At 29.9% G+C, this 19792-nt stretch overlaps 3 protein-coding genes across 3 annotated transcripts; 2 read left to right on the forward strand and 1 right to left on the reverse strand.

Moving 5' to 3' along the window:
• The first annotated feature begins 31 nt into the window (after positions 1 to 31).
• Positions 32 to 5350, forward strand: LOC130899496 (LIM and SH3 domain protein Lasp). The gene is made up of 5 exons (XM_057809481.1): positions 32 to 255; positions 756 to 850; positions 1400 to 1662; positions 2071 to 2307; positions 2793 to 5350. The coding sequence occupies exons 1-5, from the start codon at positions 187 to 189 to the stop codon at positions 3020 to 3022; spliced, it is 894 nt and encodes a 297-aa protein (XP_057665464.1). The 5' UTR covers positions 32 to 186; the 3' UTR covers positions 3023 to 5350.
• A 2361-nt stretch (positions 5351 to 7711) lies between these two features.
• LOC130899477 (uncharacterized) lies at positions 7712 to 14757 on the reverse strand. The gene is made up of 7 exons (XM_057809432.1): positions 14530 to 14757; positions 14179 to 14476; positions 13810 to 14106; positions 13450 to 13685; positions 8266 to 8457; positions 8027 to 8214; positions 7712 to 7974 (listed from the first exon to the last, which is right to left on the reverse strand). Exons 1-7 carry the CDS (start codon positions 14674 to 14676, stop codon positions 7782 to 7784), a joined length of 1551 nt encoding a protein of 516 aa, XP_057665415.1. The 5' UTR covers positions 14677 to 14757; the 3' UTR covers positions 7712 to 7781.
• Positions 8760 to 19479, forward strand: LOC130899476 (uncharacterized). The gene is made up of 10 exons (XM_057809431.1): positions 8760 to 9608; positions 9666 to 9953; positions 10549 to 10706; positions 16570 to 16804; positions 16860 to 16996; positions 17772 to 17910; positions 18161 to 18307; positions 18367 to 18604; positions 19075 to 19218; positions 19272 to 19479. The coding sequence occupies exons 1-10, from the start codon at positions 8945 to 8947 to the stop codon at positions 19354 to 19356; spliced, it is 2235 nt and encodes a 744-aa protein (XP_057665414.1). The 5' UTR covers positions 8760 to 8944; the 3' UTR covers positions 19357 to 19479.
• Positions 19480 to 19792: the final 313 nt, after the last annotated feature.

Below are 19792 nucleotides of genomic sequence, written 5' to 3' on the forward strand. Positions count from 1 at the left end.
GTCATAACGTCATCGATCCTATATGTCATCTGTCAACAGCGATATGTCAAAATTTTAGTGGGTTGGGTTACTGGTCAATCAGTTTCTTGTTTTTATAGTTAACGAGTTGATAAATTTTATGGAAGTAATAATATTTACTAAACCGAATAATTAATGTAAATTGATTTTTATTTAATTATTACAAAGATGAGTAAAAAGTGCGCGAGGTGTGAAAAAACCGTTTATCCTACAGAAGAACTAAAGTGCTTGGACAAGGTAGGACAAGTTTTTTTTCATTAAATTTTATTTAACGAATTGTAATGGATTATATTTTAATTTGGAATTGATATAAATATTCTTCCAACAGTATATTTATAAGTTTAAATGGAATTTTTTAACTGAACATATGAATTCAAGGCTGCTGTTAGAAGAAAAATGAGTCACTTAAATTAACTAAACCGCACTTCCCTTAATGAGGTTAACTTTTTTGAAGAATATATTGCTTAAGCACAATTAGGTGTCATTAATCTATAATTGGGTTGATTTGGTATGGTGATTATCATTATCTGTATTCTTAAGAACATATTTGACAGTAGGAAATTTTGTTAATATCACTCAAATAGTTTATAGATTAATTGTAATTTTAAAAAAAGGCACGTTATTATTAGTTTATAATCAAAAGAAAAACTCAGTTTTTAATATTTTGTAAGATAAAAAGTTATTTTTGCTTTGATAATTATAAGTGTCCCCATATTTTTCTGAGTATTTGTTTATAGGTTTGGCATAAGCTATGTTTCAAATGCAAGGACTGTGGAATGGCATTAAACATGAGGAACTACAAGGGTTTCAACAAGGAACCATATTGCGAGGCGTAAGTAATTTTCAAGTTTGCTTATCACATTAAGTATTTTTGATTTATGGCGAGATTTCACAAATATTAACTTTTTATTCTACATCTACATTATCTTTGTAAAATTTTATACTTTTATTATGAAATAATTATAAAATAAGCATCTCATTACCTTTTAGAAGTCACTCTTATTAGATCAGTGAAGCTGAACGATTTTTTAATAGTTTTGGGTTGGATTATATAAAATTCATTATTATTTTCTATATTTGTCAACTTGTTTACATTTTTTTTTCACTATTCTTAATTTATTGAATATACACGATTTTTTCATAGTTTTTTGTGATGATTTATCTTAATTTTAGGTCTCTTTTTATAGATAATTTAAAATCACAGGTAAAATTATGAGGTTTCCACCTACATTGGTTTTTATCAAAATATGATTTGTCATTGATAAAAACCAGACTAGTTTCTCCTGTTTTATGTGAAAAGAGACCTAAAATCAGGATAGATGATTTGGAAAAACATATAGAAAGGTCTGTAGTTCAAATATGGTTCCAATTTTTCTTTTAGTCACATTCCCAAAGCGAAAGCAACGACGATGGCTGAAACCCCCGAATTGAAACGTATAGCTGAAAATACCAAACTTCAATCCAATGTGAAATATCATGCGGATTTTGAAAAGAGTAAAGGCAAGTTCACGCAGGTCGCGGACGATCCGGAAATGTTAAGAATCAAACAAAATACAAAGATAATTAGCAACGTAGCATATCATGGTGATCTTTTAAGGAAAGCTGAGATGGAACAGAAGAGGCAAATCGGTGATAATTCAAACGGTAATTTAACTAATTAACTTATTGTAATGATTTATAATTACATTGCAAACATTTATTATTATTAGCAATCAAATATATCAAGTTTTGTTTGTGTTATTTTTTGTGATGATGAGTTATCATGAACAAATTGAAATTAAATATATAATAGCGATTTATGGAAGGCTGGAAGGATCAGTTTGTGTTTTGTGAATGTTGGTGTAGTGGTAATGAACACTTTTGGCAAAATTAGGTTCAGAAAATCATTTTTTTGCCATAATTTCATAAACTACAGGGCAGGAATGGCTCAGATGTATCTCATAACAACGATTATTTAATAATAATTAATCCTTGTTTACAAATATCCGTGTCTGATATAAATTAATGTAACTAATATAAGATAAGTACAGATAGTAATTTTTTGTTTGTCAGGTTTCAAAGATCCCGATGTTAAAAACGCCAATCATCCCTCGCCGCCGGCTTACAATCCCCCGCCTTCTTCATCTAATACACCCGCTCTAGTTCCGAATAGCGTCGGCAAAATCAGCGATTACGATCCTCAAGGATCAGCCGGACAATTTCAGAGCCCTTATTCCTCGAGAAATTCACAGACGCTCATCTATTCATCAGATGTCGGAAGCGTAACTAATCCACCTCAACGGCATATAGGTATGTTAAACAAACTAAACACAAAATCCAATATACTACTTTTGCTTGGTTCACAGTAACACAATTTTCAGTCCATTGAGACTTAACTAAAAAAATTGGTCTCGGAGAAGCAAATTTTTCTCTAAATTAACCTTAAAAAATTAAATGTTTCATTAAATTAGACTCAAATAACTCTAGTTGGTCAGAATTTGTCGAATTAAACTTCAAAAGACAAAAGTTGAACCTTGAAAAACCATTTTTGACTTACTTTGTTAGGTTATGTTCACAATATGAAATCTGTAAACCAAAATTTCGCTCCATTGGGGCTCGTATGACCAAATTGAACTTAGAAAAGGAATTTTTTCTCTAAATTAATCTTAAAAAACTGTGTTTTCAATCAAATTAGACTCATATAACCTAAATTTGTCTAATTTTTAAAAAGTCAAGTTTTAACAAAGCTCGATACCAAAAACCCACTTTTGACTTATGTAATCTTCTTTTGTTAGGTTCTGTTCATGATATGGATCCCGTAAACCATAATTATGGTTCGTTGGGTCGTGTATACCGCGCCATGTACGATTACGAAGCTCAAGATGTCGACGAAGTCAGTTTTCAAGATGGAGATTTAATAATAAACGTAAGGAGCATCGATAGTGGATGGATGACTGGGGAGGTGCAACGTACTGGACAAGTGGGAATGCTTCCTGCTAATTACGTTCAGATGGTTAATATCTGAAGATATTTTACTGTTCTCACCATTTTTATATTAAAAAAAAACTATGAATTTGATTTAATTACAATTTAAAGTTTAAGTTAAAGCAAATTTTATTCATAGTTTTTTTTATACATACATATATAGAAGAAAACCAGTGATGATCATTTTCTCTTTAATTTTTTAAATCGTAAATTTGACAATAAGTTAGTGTGCCCAATGTTGCCAGTTTTTCGGTTTTTCAAAAAAAATTTTTTCTCCGGAACTGAAACCATATGGAAAACTTTTCTATTATTAATCTTAGAAAAAAAAATCGATTCTTAATAAAATGTATTTGTTTTAAAATTTGAAATACAATCGTAAAGTATCGAATTTTTGTAGTCATATACGAGGTGTGTTGAAAAATATGAGTAATATGGAAATAATTGTTTGGCAGTCAAAACTAAGCTGAATGTAAATGTATTTAATTACAAATTTACCATATTTTCTTATTAATAACAATTAAAAAAATTGTTAAATATTAATCACGAATAAAATTCATACTTTTCGACTAACCTCGTATACCATTGAAATAAATCGATAAATAATGATTGCATTTCACATTTTTGAAGGTTTAGAACGTTTTATTAAAAATAACTTTTTTCCTTAAATTAATAATAAAAAAGTTTTCGCTAATTTTCAACTTGCACTTTTTGTTTTTCAAAAAAAAAATTTTTCTTTGGAAATCTCCTTTCGAATTTTCATTTTATTTTCGAAATCGTTAATTACATTTGATAATTTTCGATTATAGGGTAAAATATTTTATCATTTCCAACTAAATAAAGAAAATCGTGTCAGGAAAAACCGTTTTTGAAAGAAAAGTTGAAACCGTGGCGAAAACTTTGTTATTATTAATTTTAGAGAAAAAAGTTATTCTTGATAAAACGTTCAGCTTGTTTCAAAATCTAGAATACAACCATCAGTTATAAAAATTTATCATTTATATACGGGGTACGTTCAAAAATCCCAATTTTTATTAAAGAGTAATATTAAAAAATTCATACTTTTCGACTAACCTCGTATACGATTTAAATAAATCGATAACTGATGATTGCATTTTACATTTTTGAAGGTGTAGAACGTTATATTAATATATTTTTATCTGAAGTTGATAATAGAAATATTTTAATAATTTACTAGGAAAATTAATTTTCAATCGTCAATTTTCACTAAATTTTGTTTTTATTTTCGAAATTTTTGATAATTCTGATAATTATCGAGTATTATTTGAAATATTTCAACATTTCTAACAAGAAAATGTAAAATTCTAAAGAATTTGTCTATATAAACAAGGCACTATCCGCTGTTCGATTTAATCAATTCTAAAGTTCAACTTAATTTATATATATTACAAAATTTTGTATAAATCAATTATATTTATAAGGAAAACGTTGAAAGTACTTGCCATTTTCGAAAACGGACATCTGTAAAGATCTTTTTGAAAAAAAAACTGGTACAATATCGAAAAATTTTTGATTTATAATTTCAAAATTGCACCATTTAGGTTAAGACCCTCAAAACTATGTAATTTTACATTACCAAAGGTCGATTACCCTTTGTCTTTGATCGTTACTACCACTAAAATCTCACAGTCTGGTCCTTCGAGCCGGATATTAACTAAAATACAAGGCTCGAAGGACCAAATGATGTGAATTCTGTTATGGTGGTTGTTAGTTATGTATCAATGTAACTAAAAGTTTCAAGTTTCGGTACATCCTTGCTTTTTAATTGTCGTGGCCAAGTTGAAGAATGTTTAACTCGGTATTGCGAAAAATTTTCGATTTTACCAAATTATAATTTCAGAATTGCACCATTTAGGTTAATATCCTCAAAACTATGTAATCTAACGAGTAGTTATGAGAGAATAAAACGAATTTCCACTGGAACAAACTGATGCAGGATAGACAAAAATGGAGAACAATATGTGACTAACTGTAATTTTGTCACATATGTCACATCAGTTTGTTCCAGTCCCATACTCCCAGATTTTCCATATCTTGCACAATCTGATCTTCCAATCTTTGCTCGATCGGTCTCCATTCTGTGATTTTCCTCGTGCCCCGCCTTTTTCCATTCTTTTAACATGCCCATACCATTCCTTCTGTAAACCTGTCCTCCATCGTTCTTTTCAGCATATCTCTCATGTTTTCGTCCTGTGCTATATACCGGTTTTCCATTGTCAATAGCTCCAACACGTTGGCAGGATTGAATAAGGCTGTGTTGGTGAATGTGAGATATGCACAGTCCTCTTTCATCGAGGAGTTTGGTCTTATCAACACATGAAAACTTTTCGCGTAGATAAAAAGAGAAAAATAGACTAGAACAGATGAAAATGATCTTTCTTAACATTGTTACTACTTAGTACTATTGATTTCAATTTCTATACACTTTTCCTAAATCATTCGAAGCATCTTTTTTCTCTGATATGCCCCATATGACAACTTTTGGTACATTTAATTGTCTTGCCAAGTTGAAGAACGATATATCGAAATGTTGATTATTTTATGCTTTATGAAAGCGTTACCATGTTCGTACGGAAGATCAAATAACGTTAATTTTGCCAAATAATGTTCCTAATTGATTATATGGCCTAGTTTTACAATTTCGACACATTCGACTCCAGTAAAAACAATAGTTTCTGTCCTTATTAACACCCATCATCAGTCAAATTGTCAAATCTTCATCTATATCCAAATAATGGTTGAAATTTCAATTATTTTTAGTTCAAATCTGTCTGAAAACAACCAAATTTCCATTTAAACTCATCGGTTTTACTTTATCGGGTTGAATTTATGAGTTTTCACTTTATCGGGTTGAAATATATTGCAAACAAGATAAAAAATAAATATATATATAAAATTATAATTAATTATTTTCAATTTGCTGCTTATGATCAGTAATTTTGTTGATAACGATTAAAGTTATCAAAAAATGAATTAAATAGTGAAATAATTGAACTCAAAATAGTTGGGACTTTACTGGGGACGAATATATTGTATTAATTTTGGATAACCCTGTATTCATGCTATTTTACCTTGTGTATTTATCTACTCCATTCCAATATGCATTTATTTTCTTCAATATTAAGGTAAGCAATGGTTTGTGCCTTTTTAACCAATAATACCCCAATATATTGTTAATTATTATACGAGGTAAATCAAATTTGTTACATTTTTTTTTGTTAATGAAATATGTAACAAAAATGATTAAAAACTTATAGTAAAATTTTAAACTTTACAATGTTTGTATAGTTATAATTGTTATATCATATACAAGGTGTCTAAAAGTCTGCCGATATTTTTTTTTCAATGTGATTTTTGATACATTTTGAGATTTGGAATTAGTATTTTCGATAAAAATTTACATCATTTTTAGTTATTAACTTTTAATATTTAAGCTAGTATTTATGTATAAATAAATACTGATTATAAAAAAAGTTAGGTTATAAAATTATTAATAAATAAATAACAAAAATAAACGAGGGAATCTCTATTTAAAAAAAAATTAAATGCCAAAACTAATGTTTCTTTTATTTAAAAAAAATATAAATTAATATAGAAAAAAAATGTCTTCTACAATAATATATAGGATAGTTATAAAATTTTTCTCATTAAAAACTCGGTGCTTTCTTTTATTAATAAAATTTGTTCTTTTATTCATTTTTCAATAATTACATTCCCGGATAAAATTAATTAAATCAGAAATGGGATTATTTCCATTCGGAAATTGGATAAAACGAATAAACATAGTTCGGTGCATGCTATTCGGGAAATACATACTAAATTTTTCAATTTTCATTATGTACATCACCATTTTCATTATTTCCAATAAATTTCGTTTAACATTTACTAAATTTCTATTAAAATACCCCCCTTTAAATGCTTTAATTTTGTGAATCATAGTTATTATAATGTGTTAAATAAAAGTATTGATAATTAATTTTGTTTTATTAATTAAATTAATTAAAAAGTGTGTTGAGTATTTACAAAGTTGGTGACTCAGTACTCTGCCCCCCACAATCTTTATGGAAATTGGGTTTCGATCAATGTTATTTCAAAATAAGCTGATTAAAAGCCTCAATATGCACAACCCCCTTCCCAAACTGACCCTGCAGTGTCCAGGGTATTATAAGAGGAAGAGTTTCGTCCAATTTTTCTGAAAATTGGCGAAAACTACCCCTGGAACGTCCGAAGGTATACTGGGAAGAAGGGAAAATTGGTTTCAGTCAGTTTTTCTGAAATGATAGTTCGAAATAAGCTGATTAAAAGTCTCCATAAGCACAAACCCCTCGCTCAAAATTATTCGTGAAGAGTCCAGGGTATCATAAGAGGAAGAGTTTCGATCAGTTCTTCTGAACCTTGACAAAAACTACCCTTGGATCGTTCGAAGGTACCCTTTGAGGAAGGGAATTGGTTTTAGACAATTTTTTTAAAACGTAACACAATGATTATTCAAAGAAAGCTGTTTAGAGGTCTTAAAAGGCACAAAGCTCCAAAAGTACATCCTACTATAGAAAATAACCTATAAAATAAATCATATAAAGGCTTTACAGTCATTTTGCACCACCTATACCTGAAAGATATTTTGTACAAGACTACATCTAATAGTTCTGCTTCCAAAATACGCAGACTCCTCCAAAAGTAGGCTGTAAATGTATAGAAATAAAAACAAAAACACAAAAAATGACTTTATTTTCACAAGGTTTACTTAGTTTTTAAAAGAGAAAAAAATTATATTCAAAAAATTATTCCGAAGTGGTATTTTTGGTTTCGTAACTTTTCAAAATTTGTCCAAATTGTTGTAAATCATTTTTTCTTTCCATTTGTTCAATCTCCAATCTAGTTTGTAACGCTTTTATCTGCTCTTCTGCCAATTCTAATTTATCCTTCAAGCTAGTATCCAAAGCTCTCAGTGTACTAGTTGAACTGTAGGTAGATCTGTGGAAATGTATAAATAAACAGGTGATAAGCGGTTATAATAAGTAAGTACCTAGTAGATACTTCGAGTTCCAATCTCGCTAGAGCTGCTTCACCTTTCACTACTTTTTGTTTTTCTATTTTCAATAAATTTTGAGTTTTGGCGTGAGCTTCTCTTTCGGCTTTCAATTTTTGATTACACTGTTGAATAAATTCTAAAAGTTTCTCGTCACACACAGGTCCGACCGTATTCGATTTTTCCTACATAGAAAATTATTAAATGGCTTTAAGGCTTTTAATTTTAACAGCTACCTTATCATTGATAGTTTGCTCAGAAATTTTATTTTCCTTTTCTTTAAGTTTATCTTGATGTTGTTTAATCACGGATTTATATTCTTCTATTTCTTGCAACAGTATTTTTTTCTCAGTTTGAAGTTTTGTTATAGTACGTTCCTTTTGTGAAACTAAATCATTTTTCATTTCTTTTGAAGTATTTAGTTGTCCCTAGAATATTTCAAATGTAAAATTAGCGCCCATACTATATTTTCCATAGATATAATAACACTAGACTGTGCATTCCATGAAATTTGTGTTATTATCTATATTTTATTTTAAAAGTGTTCTCACATCGTATTTCATCCACCATTCTATGTCTCTATTCTTTTATCTCATTTACCTCACAACAAAGCGACTATTTTTTTTATAAAATGGGCAGAACTTTTAAATACATAAAGTAAATGGAATTGCGCATTCTAGTTTTATTATGTCTATGACTTTACAAAAAGAGAAGAAGAATTTATATTGCTATATTCATTTAAAACTAGTGGTAGATAAAGTTGAAGAAAACCCAAAGCGTAGGTGGAAGTATAAAAACAAATGGGAAGTCCTATATATCGGTTTTTCCAGTTGGTGACATCACAAATTAATTTGTGATAAATTTTTTTTTCGATTTATTATTGTGCATCTATTACTCTTAGCGTGTATTACAAAAATGTATATTTACGATTTACCTTACACAGATAGAGACAAATTGTGTCAACTTATGGATAAAGATAATAAATGGCAAGAACTTGGAGGAGTTCATATGAAGTACGATATTTTAACTTTGGAGGAAATAAAAAGAATCAGTAAAGGAGGTTCTTCACCTACATCGGAATTGTTGAACATTTGGGGTCATCAGAATCATACTGTGTTGGAATTGTTTGTTTTACTTCATCGTATGAAACAATATCAATCAATGATATTAATCAAAAACTTTGTTGATAAAAAATATCACGTTTTAATTAAAGACGGTGTCGGTAATTTGGATCCTTTAACGAGACAGAAACTTATGCAAACTAAGAAAACAAAAAATATAGATTATAAAATAAATCTCGATAACTATGAAGGTTTTTCTGAAAAAATTATAAATTCTCCAATCGTGCCACAACTGCCGGAAATAGTTACCAACGAAAATAACGAAAGCGTTTGTTTTCCTTTACCAAAGTCACCAGTTAATTTTGGTAGATCAAAAGTAACTGCATCAGATATATCTATTGTAGCCGAATCTGTAGGGGGAATACCTTCTATTCCTTATGAGGAACTCCAGAAGTCCACAAACAATTGGGACGAAAAAACCGTTCTGGGAAAAGGTGGTTTTGGAAAAGTTTATAAAGGTAAGTACATTATTCCCCATTAAATTTGTATAAATACTAAATTATGAATATATTTAGGAACGTGGAAATGTACACAAGTAGCTATTAAACGTTTAGATCAAAAAGACCAAAAGGAATACGAAACAGAGCAAATAAAACAATCCATAACAGAATTGCATTGCTTAAATGCTTATAGACATGATAACATTCTTCCATTGTATGGATACAGCATAGGGGGACCACACCCTTGTTTGGTATACCAGTACATGGCAGGAGGTTCATTGGATAATCGTCTTAGAACCAAAGATGCAGAAAAATTATTAAACTGGCCTCAGAGATTGAATGTAGCTATTGGAGTAGCTAGAGGTAATACCTTAGATCTTTTTTTGGCCAATAAAAAATCCAACAATCATAAATTCCCCAATTTTTATTTAAAATATGTAATAAATTTATTTACAAGAATTTATTGATCTTCATAAAGTTTTTCACTATTCTAAAAGATCAAAGTATGCTGTTAACGTCTATTGAAGCACAGACATTTTTTTTTCTTCAATTATAGCTTAGAAACTCTCATTTTAATGATTAATCACCTCTTTGAGTGCATAATGAATTTCAAATACTTTTCTATGTTCTACAGCAGTTCTTTTGAGTCATATAGATCACATATTTCATCAATGGTCCTGCCAAAGTATGCAATTTAAATCTATTGAAGCACAGACTTTTTTTTTTTCTTGATGGTTAGTGTATTATCATTTTGAAAAATTTTTTAAATCTCACAGGAATTCTTTTGAAGCATATTTTCAAATTAATCATAAATATGAACACATATGCTAATATTTAACCTAATGCAGTCAGTAATGGCTTTTTGTAACGAAAACAATTTCCAAATATGCCTATATTAATTGCTAATGCAAATTGGATTATGGAACTCTCAATACAATTTATATATAATTCTCAACAGGTCTTCAGTTCCTCCACACCAATATGATAAACAGGAAACCATTGGTTCATGGAGACATAAAATCCGCCAACATTTTGCTAGATCCTTGTAACCAGCCACGGATAGGTGATTTTGGTTTAGCCAGGGAAGGTCCCCAGAGCCATTACACTTACATCAAAGTGAGTAGAATACACGGAACCCGTCCGTACCTACCGGAGGAGTTTCTTAGAGCAAAAAAATTTTCTACAAAAGTAGACACTTACAGTTTCGGTGTTTTATTATTCGAAATAGCCACGGCTTTATCTCCGCATTCCGAACATAGGGAAGAAAAGTTTTTGAGAGATCACGTGGTTAATTATCAGGGGGACGTATTAGAACTTAAAGATAAAAGGGTTAAGGATTATGATGATTGTTTCAAGGGAATTTTGGAAATAGGTAAAATGTGCGTGATGAGATGGGCGAAAGACAGACCTGAAATGGTCGATGTGTTGATTAGGTTAGAAGGAGTTTCTCTAAATCAATGATAACGATATGATGTGATTTATTTATTGTATTTATTATAGAGATGTTATACTTTATTGAAAATTCCCTTTTACAGAAAAGTTATTTAAAAAGTTATAACCTATTTTTCACTAAAATCATAATAAATTCAACACTTTGTATAATTCAAAAAGCGAAAAAGAGTTGTAGCTATGGAAAATATTATACTGAAAAGTATAAATGCTGAAAGGAAGAATTTAATAAAAAAGTGATGTTGTTCAAACTGCTTGAGCACGAAAAAAACTACTAAATGAGGATTAATTTCCTTGTCTTGAAGAAAACCTGGTCACTTGTCTAAGATAACGGAAACTTATTAAAGAAAAAAGAGTTCACATCTTCTCTAAGCATCAAAAACTTTGTGGCAAGTGAAGAATGACTTAAAAATTTCCAAAAAAAAAATGAAATTATGTTTTAAAAACTTTGTAAAAAGTGTTAATGATGCAGTTGCTCAAATTGGCACGGTCCATTCAAGACTTTGATTAAAAACTATGATGTTGGAGACATTCTTAATACTAACAAAACATTCTCACTTTTAAAGACCAAAAGTGTTAAGGGGAAAACGTTGTAAAGAGAAGTTGGCTGCTTGGATGGCAACAGAACTTGTCAACAGTAAATGGGGACTTGAAACTATTTTTATATAATTGCATTATCCACAACTATCCTTCTACATTGTACAACGTAGAACTCTACTTCTTTCCACCGAAAACAACTTCCAAATTGCAACCATTGGACCAAGGAATTATCCAAAAAACGTTCTATGGCAAAGAAATTGTTAAGCTCGTTTCAGAATCTGTCGACAAACAGCTAAACTGTCAATATTACAACTCTGACAGCTTTTTTACTGATTGACAAGGCATGGAGAGCTGTAACACTCCCAACGATGTTCAACTGCTTTAAAAAATGCAATGTTATAAATGAGACTTTTTCAAAAATTGGCTGTTCGCAATGAAAATGACGACGATTTCAGAGTGAAGAAAAAGCATTTCAGGCACTTTTTCTCTAAAAAAAAAATTATAGATCAGACTGAGCAGTAGCAATGCGATTTAAAGTAAACCATTCAAGCAGATTTCTTTCGAAAGATTTATCAATTCACATTATGAATATGATTTTCTTTAACTGTTGAGTTTTCTCATGAAAAATCATTACTCCTTAGACCTTTTTATATGTTTTTCGTGATGATTTGTCTTGATTTCAGATTTCTATTCATAGGAAATAAGTTTAAAGTATCTGGTAATAATTTGACTGTCTTTATCTGTAGTCTATATTTGTAGGTAGAAACGTCAAATTTTTACTTGATACTTTAAACTAATTGTCTATCACAAGAAATTTCAAATCAAACCTCTAAACTAAAAATTTCGAATTCGAGTTAACTGTAATTCTATTTCTATTTTTACCAAATTAAATATATATTTTCAATTATAAAAGGCATTGAACTGATTATAACTTTTTAAATACTATGTAAAACTATCACGACTTTTGAGGGAAAGTGAAATTTGAAATTAATTAAGTCTTCCATTGGAAAAAAAAACTTTTATGTGATATAGTAAGACTTGACTTTACTACCTTTAACTCAATAATTATTATCGCTTTTTCGATGTTTTTCGTGCTTATTATATCGAATTTATAACAATAAAATATATATTACTAATGATTCGTTACTAATTTAATAATTACTAGCTATTGCAATTAACTCAGTATACAGATATATAAAGAAAATCTAAAAGTTAGACTATTTCCTAACATGCTTACGGTTTTTTTCATGGATTTATTTTTGGTGATTCCAACCCCAATCGTTCTCCAACAACTAGTGCTTAATTTGAGGGAATATTTTTATATTCCTTAATCATTTATTCGAGACTTTTTATCATGAAACACAGTTTAAACTTTTTTTCGTAGCCTGGTTTACGATAACAACATAAACATAAATGAAATTCACAATTTGTTATATCTAAAGAGAAATTCTTCTAAAATACACTTTTTTTAGCGGAGAAAAAAACTTTTACACTTGCGGCACTTATTACCATCTAAATACGATAATTGTGGAGTAAAAAAAACATTACATATTAAATTACACCTTAATAACTTCATTAATAATTTATACCTAATCGGCTTTTATTACACGAGAAAATGGACGCCAATGCTTTTATCGACTTGTAGTTTCCAACCGTTTTAGTGCCGATAAATCCAGTGGGCTATGACCGCTGCTTTTGAAATAAATGTTGTTAAGAGAGAGAGAGTAAATTGAAAACGATGAGAACTTGATAAAGAGAGTAACTAATCGTTAAAATTGATCTGATTATTACCGAAACTGTGTCGTCAGAACGATTACAGCGTTGTCACGTATTCAAATTTGTAGGGATACATAATATCTAATAAACTTACCAAAAGTGAAGTTATAATTTCTTGGTCTCTAGTAGCTTGTTCTTTAAGCATTGCCGATTTAGATTTTAGCAATGTGTAATCAATATCGATCACCTTATGTCTGGCTTTTAAGACGTCGTGTTTCTTTTTTATTTCTTCGTATTTTAATTTCAATTCATCGTGTTCTTTTGTTAAAGCAATTAATAGATTCTCGGATTTATTGGGGAGATTTGGCATCACTTCTACCGGATTGTTAGCTGCAAGATTATAACTCTGAATCGGGGGGGGGGGGGAGGGGGGGGTAGTTTTTATGAATACATTTTTATTTAATAATTGAAAAAAATTATTTATATTCAAAATATGCACGAATTACAAACTCACCTTGAGCAACTTTTAATTTTTCTTTTAACTCTGCGTTTTTTTGTTGAAGATCTATAATTGTTTGCGCGCGACCCCTCCAACCATTTGAGTTATTTAAACTTTGCAAATTTTCAAAATTATCACCAGTTTCTTGTTGAACAATCTTTTTGGCTAATTTAATTTCGTTCTTTAGTTGCAAATTCGAATTATTAGATTCTGCTAATTTATTCGTGAGAGTTGTTATTTTTTCGTTCAGTTTCTTTGTTTCTTCTTCCGATGTCGTACCGGGGGACGTTTCATGATTTGCTATTTCTTTTACTTTTAAAATAACATGATGATACATTTCGAAATTTTATTCAAAAAATGAGGAAATTTTGAAAATATACTTACCTTGTACTGGATACTCATTTTCTAACTGTTGTTTTAAATCGAAAGCATATTTTTCCATTTTCGAAAATTTAGTCTTGAGGGATTCCATTTCGGAATTTTTCTCCCTCAATTTTTTACTTAATTCTACTATTTTATACGTAGCTACTTGAGACGAATTAGCAAATTTCGTTTTATCGGCAACTTTTTCATAATTATTAAGTTTTTCTACTAATTTTTCCAAATTTTCTTTACTTTGACTGTATCTAATTTCGAGATCTTCGAGATTTTGTTGTAATAAACCATTTTTCTGTACGTAAAACTAAAAATAACATTTCTTTGTAATAACTATTATAATTTTTTGAAAATATCAACCCTTAATTGCTCCCTTAAATAGTTATTCAATTCGTTTGGGAATATTATATCTTGTGGTATATCCGGAATTATATCTGTGTTTACAGAATTTTCCAATCTCTCCGAGACATTTATTGTGTTCGATTTAATTGAATCATCATCGTTCATCGCAAAGTAATACAAAAATGATTTTAGATATTTTGATTTAAATTAGATTCCGTCAATTACTTTACAGTGACGTAATAAAACTACTCAATACTAATCAAAAAATATGACATAATATTTAATATAAGTTTCAATTAATTTATTATTCCTGATCATAATATCATTAATTTCATACACCAAACAATTTCAACATCAAGTCAAGTGGTTTTAAAAAATGCTATATATCTCTTTCTTTTCTATACGGAACGATAGAGATAATCGTATATAAAAATCTAATATGGCTAGTTCACAAATTTGATAATAAATCAAGTAGCCTTGTGTTTAAAAGAGAATGCGCGAATAGCCGCATCTCTTTCTTTTATATATTAAATGATAGAGATAATTCACAAGTACAGATGTAGTCATTTTATATCTAGCCGCCATATTTAAAAAGTTGTTTTAAGTTATAGTGTTGAGTTGACTCAAACTTTCGAACTTGTTTAAAAATGGAAATGGCAATGCAACTAAGAGTAAATGAGGTAAGTAATCAAATAACTTGATAAATATTTCTCCTAAAGATAATAACATAAGTTTATAATTAATTTAAATGTTTTAAAGTCTATTACCCCAGGGATTACAGAAGCGAGCGTCAAATCATATACCTTATCTAAACATTATGTTCGGGTAATATTAAAACTGTCGTTGTTCAACATTTTATATCATCGCTTACCAATAAGTAAAAAAGAAGTGTTGAAAAAATATTACCATGATGTACCTTACTTTGTGCACAAAAGTGCTGACAGACATGGAGTGGGTGATCATTGGTTCCAAACATACTGTTGCTGGTTGCCTGCTATTAACGATTCCATACAAAATAATTACGTAAGTTCCAAATTTTAATTAAATAAATTTAGTTTTTTTGCTGGTTCTTTATTGAGTGTTTCATTTGATTTTGCCCCAATAAAATTTTATTTAGCGAATTGTGCTTTTGATATTTAAACGTTATCTATGGTTCTGGTTGTTGATTTGTAATTATTGTGTTTACATGTCGTAGTAGATGTTGTGATGTGTTTGTTTCTCATAATTATTGTACAATTTTCATTGAAAATTATTTTTGTGAATACCATTTTAGTGATAATTGTGTTTTATAATGCTGATTCGTCAATATAATGTGTTTATTATCCTTTTATTAAAAATTTCGATCGTACTTCAAAATGGTTTCTAGGTGTAAACAGTATTAGGGTATATAAATTTTACTCATGTTTTAAAATGAATTTTATCTTTAGAGAATTAAAATTATGTCACAATATTGAGGAGGTTTTGGGTTTCCGTCACCATTGAGACTTTTATTCAAACTATCGTAATGCCAAGGTTCAAAAACACAGCAAAACCTCTTCTTTTATGATACCCTAAAGTCTTTAGGGGTAGTTTTGTGCCCATTGAGGCTTTTAACCAGCTTATTTCGAAATATCATCGTGATAAGTTAACAAACATTTGGTCAAAACCAATTTCCTTTCTCTTAGGGTAGTTTCGGACATTTCATGGGTTGGGGAGGTTTTGGGGTTTCATACTTGTGAGAATTTTAATTATTTTACTGCTAAACAAAAAAACTGACCAAATCCTCTTATCTTATGGTACACTGGACTCTTCAGGGGTATTTTTGTGTGCATTGAGGCATTTAATCAGCTTGTTTTGAACTATCATTGTGCCAAGCTGACGAATAATTGTCCAAAAATAATTTTTTTCCTCCTAGGGTACCTTGTGATATTTCAGGAGTAGTTTTTAGCAATTTCTCAGAAAAATTTGTGGGGAAAATAAATTTCCATAAGGATTGGTAGGGCTATATAAGTGGTTTATTTACTAATTTCAAGATAACTACGGTTTATGGTGTTGATTAAAAATTTATTTTTATTTTAGTTGAAAACTATGTATGTATATCTCTTCACTCCTGAAGGTGTCATAATAGAAACATACCGCTTCGATTTGAAATATAACAAAGATTCTAATTTTTCATACAAAACCGAAGATAAAAAAACACCAGAAGAAGTTTTCACTGCTACTATTTTTTTTCTAAAAGGTGTTAACAAATTGGGTACTTTGGATAAATTGGATGAAACCACAAAACTTGATATCGAAATGTTGCTTACCAATGGTAAATTACAAAATCTTATTAAGTTCCATATAAATAATATTTCTATTGATTACAGATTGTCCAGATGATTACCGACCTCCATATTTTCATAAATCTGATAATCCGATCCACAACACCATTCAAAATTATACTCTTTTGGGTCAAATTACTACAGGGTTTCATAAATTATCATCCAGATGTTCCGGATTGAAGGTACGAGTTCATTTTTATTTCAATAAGGGAAAAAATTTATACTCTTTTTATTAATTTGAACTTTATAGGGAAAGAATTTTTAGATTTTATATTAGAAACAGTTTCCGTTGATTTTAAAATAAGTAAAAATTATACTGGACACGAATCAGGCCTCAAAACCACCTTCTATTTTTTTTTAATTGCAAGTATTGTTTAGTAAATTCTAGAAATGAGTTTTTGTATTGTATTGAGTCTGTATTAAAACTTTTTCCCTGCTAAATACAATTTGTTCAAAAAAAAAATCAGTATTCTTTCATTTTTGTGGTATTTGTCAAATTTAGGACACTGATCGAAGTTTTCTGTATGTAACTTGAGCCACTGAAGTCTCGAATTCGATCCCTGCATAGATATAAGAATAACAGTTGTGGGATTGTGGCGATAAAACACCAAAATATTCTTGCAATTAAAAAAAACACCAGGGTGATATTCACTTACCATAATTTTATTCGACTATTTATTGCGTTTACACAAATCATTTTTACAATAAATAGACTTTCCTAGATATTATTCAAAAGAAAAACTGTAAATAAACCGCCTGCTACTAAAAAAGAAACATCAAAGGCGCGTCCGTCGTTTATAAAAAAAAACAGATGAAAGGCGCCGCGCGAATTCGCCCAATTTTAAAATTGCATTGTAACTCGACAGGGCCGGCCTAAGGACCCTTTTGGTAAAGGCAATGGGTAGCTGTTTATTATCGAGTACTTTTTATTTAATAAAAACTATTTTTCTGATTTAGTTACCTCTGGAAAGTATCAAAAAAGTATCGAAAACTACGCTAGACCTAAACGAAAATACTTTCGATATGGACATCGAATCGGTTCAGAATTCCCAAGTCATATATACCCAGGAACAATACGATACAGCTTATAGCACAGGTAATTTATCAAATAATTTCATTATTTTCATAAAAATTCATGTTTTTCCCAGAAAATTTTCATCAATCGTGGCTTTATAGGTCCCTCAAAACGTTCAAATCATATATCTAGTTGAAAAAGTATTACTGGAGCATCGATAAATGGATTTTATAATTTAGGAAACGTTAAACTAACGAGTTCCTATTCTAATTTGAATACAAAGTACAAAAATGAAATAGGAATCGGTAATAATTAAATATTATTTTTTTAGTTAATTATGGACAATATAGAAAAGATTATGAAGTGCTTAATATACTCGACGATAGCGAAGAAGAAGAACAACAACAACAAGAAGCGGAAGATGTAGTAAAAGCTTGTCCGAAGAAAAGATTTGATAACAGTAACATAACCGTATCAGGTAAACTTCATCGTCTTCTTTTTTCGATTCGTTACAGTTAACGATATTTATTTTTTTAGATCGCGTCGAAACGTCGATAGAGAGCAACATAGGAATATCTTGCATCTGTAAATTAGAAGCTCCGGGATTCATTTCCATTATACGTTGCGCCCAATGCGAACAACCGTTCCACGCACCGTGCTACGATTGTTTTACGGACAATCCGAATTTTGTATTTACATGTTTGGACTGCAGGAGCGCGGATAAGAACATCCCCGTTTCATTAGTTAAAGAAACGTCTTTGAAAGCTAAAATGCGGTATATAAATTGTTTGTTCCACGAAAATAGTATTAGAAAAACCAGCACTTCATGTTTCATTTCTGTATTCCTATTCTTTCTAGATCTTCTCTTTATGCTTTTATATCATTTTCTTTTTACTCAATTTGTTTATATATGTCTCATTACCTGTTACATTTATCGGTTATTCAATTAATGAATCTAAACGTTTCAATTTCGGTTAAAATCCCGATTTATTTTGTCTCAAACTGAAATAGTTTGTTTAGTTTACCGCCGGTCATTCCTAACCTCACTTACCCGCGTCGATATTGACAGCTTGTCGTTGGTTCCGCCCTCAACCTTGTTGCCGGTTCTCCGCAGTAAAAGTATAATCACATCTTTCTCTTTTGTATGTTTTCTTCTTTTTTGTAACTTGACGGTTCTTGAAATATGTTTTGATCTTGATTTGGTCCCCTGGGTATGAAGTTAATTTGACTTACCTTTATTTGTAGGATAATTCTGCTATGCCTTATGAAAATTGGAGCGATACCAAAAGGAATATTGAACTCAATAAATCCTGAGGACGAACAGTGGATCATTCAGAAAATGATCAGTTCGAATCTTTGCGAACCGGAAACGAAATCTTTATCCAATTGGTAAATTTACCCGTTTTTATTGAATGTATCCATTAATTTGTTTTTTTTTGTAGCCTTGTTCTATGGCCAAAAGTAGATACTTTTTTGGAAGTGTTAACTAATGATAAAAGAATATCAATACAAAATTTGTTTCATTAAGATTAATGTAACTAATGAAAATGATTATAATTCAGTTTTAAGTTGAAAAGTTAAAATTCAATATTAGGTTTGTTTTGTTGTTTAGAGTTAAAAACGTTCTAATTAAAGTTTATGTTCTGCGTCTTTGCTATAAGTCCCTTGTATCCTACCCAAATAACAAAATATAAATCACCCAAGTTTGATAATATAAAAAAAACGACTCACTTATCACTAACACTAATTTATTGAAATTCAAATTCCTGGTATTTAACCCCCAGCCGGTTTATTGATCCCAATCTTCTTAGAAAGTTTGAAATGTGTCAAATGCAATGCTCTAGAGTTCCGTAGGGTCTCATTCTTTAAGAAAAGGTGGAAAGGAGAGTAATTGAATCAGAATTTAGCGACTTCATATGTCGATTGAGTTTAGATGTTCCGATAAGATTCTTGTTAGTATTCG

Source organism: Diorhabda carinulata, chromosome 11 (assembly GCF_026250575.1).
Source record: "Diorhabda carinulata isolate Delta chromosome 11, icDioCari1.1, whole genome shotgun sequence".
NCBI lineage: Eukaryota > Metazoa > Arthropoda > Insecta > Coleoptera > Chrysomelidae > Diorhabda > Diorhabda carinulata.

Bases quoted from the DNA above. Each gene is read 5' to 3' on its own strand.
- LOC130899496 (XM_057809481.1), top strand. From the start codon at position 187: ATGAGTAAAAAGTGCGCGAGGTGTGAAAAAACCGTTTATCCTACAGAA. The intron at 256-755 runs GTAGGACAAGTT...ATTTGTTTATAG, and splicing joins AACTAAAGTGCTTGGACAAG to GTTTGGCATAAGCTATGTTT. The intron at 2,308-2,792 runs GTATGTTAAACA...TTCTTTTGTTAG, and splicing joins TCCACCTCAACGGCATATAG to GTTCTGTTCATGATATGGAT.
- LOC130899476 (XM_057809431.1), top strand. From the start codon at position 8,945: ATGTATATTTACGATTTACCTTACACAGATAGAGACAAATTGTGTCAA. The intron at 16,805-16,859 runs GTAAATTACAAA...TATTGATTACAG, and splicing joins CGAAATGTTGCTTACCAATG to ATTGTCCAGATGATTACCGA. The intron at 18,308-18,366 runs GTAAACTTCATC...TTATTTTTTTAG, and splicing joins CAGTAACATAACCGTATCAG to ATCGCGTCGAAACGTCGATA.
- LOC130899477 (XM_057809432.1), bottom strand. From the start codon at position 14,676: ATGAACGATGATGATTCAATTAAATCGAACACAATAAATGTCTCGGAG. The intron at 13,686-13,809 runs GTGAGTTTGTAA...ATAATCTTGCAG, and splicing joins AAAATTAAAAGTTGCTCAAG to CTAACAATCCGGTAGAAGTG. The intron at 8,458-13,449 runs GTAAGTTTATTA...GAAATATTCTAG, and splicing joins AAATTATAACTTCACTTTTG to GGACAACTAAATACTTCAAA.